This window comes from Wasmannia auropunctata, unplaced genomic scaffold (genome assembly GCF_000956235.1).
Source record: "Wasmannia auropunctata unplaced genomic scaffold, wasmannia.A_1.0 LD328193.1, whole genome shotgun sequence".
Classification (NCBI taxonomy): Eukaryota; Metazoa; Arthropoda; class Insecta; order Hymenoptera; family Formicidae; genus Wasmannia; species Wasmannia auropunctata.
The window spans coordinates 1-5972 of record NW_012034697.1 but is presented as its reverse complement, the minus strand read 5'-3'; the positions used below and the strand labels follow the sequence as shown (position 1 = coordinate 5972).

General features: G+C 34.6%; 1 protein-coding gene across 2 annotated transcripts; it reads left to right on the top strand.

Moving 5' to 3' along the window:
- Positions 1 to 1298: 1298 nt before the first annotated feature.
- On the top strand, positions 1299 to 5584 carry LOC105460125 (la-related protein 6). Of its 2 annotated transcripts, none has more exons than XM_011706570.1 (4): positions 1299 to 2374; positions 3665 to 3977; positions 4743 to 4991; positions 5179 to 5584. In XM_011706570.1, exons 1-4 carry the CDS (start codon positions 1595 to 1597, stop codon positions 5472 to 5474), a joined length of 1638 nt encoding a protein of 545 aa, XP_011704872.1. In that variant the 5' UTR covers positions 1299 to 1594; the 3' UTR covers positions 5475 to 5584. The 2 variants fall into 2 exon arrangements, with proteins under 2 accessions (XP_011704872.1, XP_011704871.1); XM_011706569.1 differs by having other exon boundaries at positions 3665 to 3992.
- The last annotated feature ends 388 nt before the right edge of the window (positions 5585 to 5972 follow it).

The window sequence follows — 5972 nt, the reverse complement described above, 5'->3', positions numbered from 1 at the left end:
CAATCGTGGTCTACATTTGCAAAATGTTAGTGTGTTTCAAAATCAAGATAAAAAATGTTGCAATCGTTCTGTCCATCTCTATGTGTATATATATATATATATATATATATATATATATATATATACACACATGTTGCAAACGCATTATACACAAAGAATAGTTATCAATTATAAATCTATGCGAATCCATTATTCTGATTAGTTTTTTCTAAAAATTTGTAACTTTTTTATACGTTGAATGAAATGATGGAGAGGATCGATTTGGATGTAACATATTTCGTTAAAATGAAATAGAAATAGTCTCAATGTCTTTGATGAAAAGATGGATGAGTGAAATAGCGCGCGCGCGCACACAATCTAGAAAATATATCAGTGCATGTATGTATGTATGTATAAGAACGTACGTACATATAAGTGAGCAAGTAATTTAAATGAATCACTGTATATACATCGAGACGCGATAGGTCTCTCCTCCTACGTCTTTCGCTCTTCTCTTTCATTAATTTTTAGTCGACATCAAGGTCATCAACCTTACATCTTTCAAAGTAACACACGTGCGATGCGATGTGGGGATTGGGGCCTGAAGAAGCAGAGGACCGTAGGGAAGAGGAAAGGGGGCCTGTAGAGTCTTAAAGGCTTTAGGGGTCTGGGCGAGGGCTAGAACCAATCCTTTCGTTTTGACGATTCACGGAGCTCATTTCGTCCTTCATGGCCATATATGTGGCCAGCTGGACTTGACCTATATATTATTATGCTATTGGCGTACAGATGCAATGCGAGTCGTTTTGCGAATGTACCCGCAGGGCTTTACCGAGGTCAAGCCTGGTTAAGTATATTGTCGTAAGTCCTTCCTACCTGTGTAAGTATATTGTGTGTGATATGGTCTGATACTCAACGACGATAGAGATGCGTAACATAAAATATGGTAAACAATTTGTGACTAGCGATAGGATATATCCGAGGGTATCGATATTATTTGTATATTTTATGTTATTTACGTTCGAAATTTTATATAAATTTTTGGTTTAACAATTGTTCGAAATTATTAAAAATTAATTTTTATCATTTTAATTATAATATTTACACGTGTGTGCGTGGATATAAGATAATTTCAATTCTTTTTCATATCAGAGATACATTTATATTACAAACTACCTTTCCTTCGCTCAAGGTTTAATTCCCGAGTGCCCTTCGATTATTCGCCGAAAGTCTCATTCTTGACCGGTATTCAAGAAGGCCACAAGATCACGGTGCAGCTCTACCACGCACCGAACTTGGCCGCGGCTATAAAACGGATCGCGGGCAGTGTGGAAGGTCAGTGAGCGACGAGTTCGCGTTCAGCTCTCGATCAATTTTCATCTTTGTACTTTGCATAACAACTTCTTTTTTTAACTCAGTAAACATCAGCATTAGAAAGAAGAAAATGATTTACAATTAGCAATGGTATATTATATATTATATTTTTCATGTAAAAATACACAAGAAAACACATCTAAAATGTAAAGAAGGAATAAAATCGCGCGGTTAAAGTTGTCAACTAGTTATTTTCTTACAACTCGGAGAGATAGTGATCGCGATCTATTTTGACAAAAATATGGAGTTTCAAGTATCTCTAGACTTAAAGGAGCAGATCAACCTGCAGTCTTCACCTGCGCGCATGAAGAAATCTGAAACGAAGGACAGCATTTCCTCCGTAGATAGCGACGTAAGCCTTTCTTTCGACCGAAGAGGTTCCAAGAGTGATGAGGCTGATTTGTCGGATTATGATGATGAGATCCGGTTTATAGAGAAGATCGATATCGATCAAGATTCGGGTGCGGATTCCGTGGATGACGCTACGTCGAAAGAATTGAAAAAGCAGAAACAAGTGGATGATGTTGGACTGTTGGAATCTCCAACAGAATCAACGAAATCGACGGTTTCAACGACGATCGAGAGAACGACCAATGATTTCGTGCCACCGAATGATGAGTTAGCCGACAAAATATGCGCTCAGGTGGAATACTACTTTTCTGACGAAAATATCATAAAGGATGCATTCTTATTAAAACACGTTAAAAGAAATAAGGAAGGCTACGTATCTCTTAAATTAATATCCAGCTTCAAAAAGGTGAAACATCTCAGCAGGGATTGGAGAGTAGTCGGAATTGCTTTAACGAGATCTAAGAAGCTCGAGCTTAATTCACAAGGGACGAAGCTGCGTAGAGTGAATCCTTTACCATTCTTCGACCAGACAGCTCCTTCCAGGACCATTTTAGCGGCTGGATTACCGCTAGAGGAATTAACGGTTGAATCTGTCGCCGAGATTTTTAAGCCTTGCGGCGAGATAGCATTGATAAGGGTGCTCAAACCTGGACGTCCTGTACCTCCGGAGGTAAAACATCTTGTAGTCTCTTTTAAATGGCAAAAACATTGCACGTTAATGGAATAAACAATTAAGTAGCTTTCGAGTATTCGTTCTGCAATGCGATATTTGCTCAATTTATAAATTTTTCTATTTAGATGTATTTTCAAATATAGATTTAATTGATATATGATATATGCATAATATATACAGATTTAAATAATTAGATTAAATTTAATTCGCAAATGCATGGCCTTTCGCATCGTTTTAGATTGCTTATTATAACTGAAAAAGTGTCCACAGTCGAGTCTTTAGCTAATTGTAAGAAAAAGATAATTGCAAATTGGTCCAAGAATATGCTTACGAATTTCAACTCTGTCTTGTCGTAGGTACTTGAGAAAAAAATATCTACCTATTGCATAATATATAAAGATGTGGTACAGCGAGTATACATATACTTTTAAGAACAATTTCATTGTTAGTGTTATTATACGCTTGTCTCTCCTTTTTACATTGCTGTTACCACATATTTTCTTCGATCGGTTTTCTTTTTCTTAAGTTTTTGAGAATACAAGGTAAAAATGCGCATAAAGAAACGTATAAGTAAGAAGACTACTAATTATCTTAATAGAAAAATTAATGTTATTCGCGTAATTCCTAGTGTCACAATTTTCTCAATTATACTGTTGACAATCCAACAGACCGGAACATTGCCCGAGATCATTGATAATAACTAACAATATCTCGGCTAATGCTTGTTTATTGCGTTTCCACACTGTCGCCTATTAAATTTTCCACAAATGCATTCTACCGTGACATTATACAATAACAGAATAGATCGTCACTGTGACGTAACGTTCTTGCACTGCAATTAACTTATAATATGATATAACATCCATCCACTAACAAGCTATAGTTGAGCTCCATAAGAGCTAAAATATATAAGGTTTCCACTGCAGTGGTAGATTATTCGATTGAATCAATCGTTGCGTCAGCTAGTACTATAAATATGATATATATTTATATTTTTAATTTTTTTCACGTCTTTAGAAAACTTACCTTTTTCAATTGTTTTACCAGAGTAACAGAGATGTTAAAATTTTTTTTTCTAATTTGTAAGAGATTAAATTACGTTTATAATATTATATAATGATCCGCGCGCGCTACATCAATGCATGCATATATATAAAAATAATCAGTCACAAATGATCATTACGTGTACAAATTTCACTTTGCGTAATACTCTTAACACTCAATGACAGTAGATTTAATAAAGTCGAAACGAAAAATAAAATTTTGGCAATCGTTACTCGTATATAGGTACGACAGGCAATCGCTAAAAGGCCAGAATGGAATTCTATCGAGGAGTACGCCATGGTCGAATTTACGGATTCAGTTTCCGCGCGAATCGCCACGCAAATGACTTTGGGTGACGCAAAAGTATTCGAATTACGTCACTCAGTTGATAAGAAGAAGAAGCACCAGCTTACCAAAAAATGCACCCTCAATAGAGTAGCAAGAGAAGACAATTACAACTCATCCAGTTGTCCCAGTGGATCCGAGCCTGAGGATGGGAGAGTAAGGCTTAACAGAAGCTTTCAGGGATATCCGATGTATCATATTCATAATACAGGTTATCCTTTTCAAGGTATCATATCACAAGAAAATGTCGTTTGTGTAAAATATCAACTGCATACACCAACATTACTCTTTTCATCTCGATTTTGAGTTCATATTCTTTCTCGTAACATTTCTTTTATCATTTTGTTACAATTTCTTTGACTTTTGATATTAGATTTTTTGAGATTAAACATATATTACCCGCGTTAAAATTAAAGCTGTGAAATGCTTTTTTGATCATTATGTTACGATCATTTTTGACGAAATTACTCTCTTTTGAAATTTATTTAATAAATTTAAATTTAATAAATTAAATTTTGCCTATTTTTAGCGATCAGAATAAGTGATATATCCTTTAATTTTGGCGCGGAGTGTATCTGAAATCTTAAAGATTTTGTTATAGTAAAAAAAGAAATTTGTTTTCTCCGTTTTTCATTATCTTATTTCCATCCCACGCGTGCATGAGAGTTGCGTGTAAATAGAAAAAAAAATTAAAATTAAAATCGGTGTCGAGTCTCGACAGCTTTATCGTTGGGAGAAAAGAAAAATACGATTAACGACTGATCATTGTAGAATTGATTGTATAATAATTGTAATACCTGTAATATATATTTTAATGTTATATAAAATTGTTAGAAAATTATAAATAATACAAAATATAAATAATACGAATAGAATTGATCGAAAGAAAATGTCGTTTTTTTCCACTTATGCTACAAGATTTGTTAATCAATGATGCTTTGTAGAACAAAACACTTAACTATCTTTCTTATTATAGCTGGATTACCATTATCGGACACATGTTTATCTCGTAAGCTCTCATCCTGCTCTATATCAAGTTCCGAGAACGGTTTTATGTTTCGGCGTTTGTCTTCTTGTTCCGGTTCCGGTTCCGGTTCCAGCTCAGACTCTAGTAGACGTTACTCCACTTGTTCGTCTGGTTCTGAAGCAGCTATCCTTCATCCAAGTTACTCAAATAATTTCTTTCGTCACGAAAGTCGTCGTTACTCCTGCTGTTCTTCTATTGGTTAGTAATCATATATATCGTATATACACATAAAATTGTCACGATGGACTCATCTATCGTAAGACAATTACTTTTCACCCATAATACGTTTTATCTCATAGACTTTCCTACGTGTTACATAAAATACTAATTATGTACGTTTATTTGAAGCGATGCAATCAATTTATAGATTTGCTATTTATCACAGGTACTCCGATGGATTGCCGGGGAAGCTGCTATATCACAAATCGTCGTGGATCGGCTGACTATGGTCCGAGAAGAGTCTCAACATACAGTCGTGATTTCGACATGAATGTCAGGAGATCATCTTTATGCTCTACGAACTCGGAACAAAATATATTTTATCGAACGAGAAGCAACAACAGTATCGCGATGACGCATGTACCTGAGAACGTGACGAGAATGCCATCAGGACCCGATGGCACTCGCGGTTTTTTCATTCGAAGAATATCAACGCCTCTAGAATCTGCTCATCGAATATAAAAAAATTATTAATGATAAGAGGACATGCTAATACAATATCGATTCGGTATTGATATATTATACAAATCGAACAAATCAAGTTAGCAATACATTTAATATTTCTCACAGTTTATCCTCATGAAAATATAATATTGAAAATTATTAAATTGATATTATATAAAACAGTTTTAATTTATCACTGCAGGCCGTATCTATTTTTATATTTAGTACCATACAATCTATGTAATTCGTAATTGTGACATTGATGAATAAGCAATCGAATAAATGATAAATATCTAAATTAAATTCGATTAAAGTAAAATTGAGAACATGTAACCTGTGTGAGTTCTTGAGCGCGATATAGCGATTATTATCCGATAGTCGGGAATGTGTTGTACTAATAATTTTCAATACTTATAGTAAGAGATAGTTTTAGCTCGTTCCAATAAACTTATACGCGAGTGAATTATTTTTAAAAGTTGTTTTGCCTTATATTTCTTCTTTATGGCTGTGCTAACT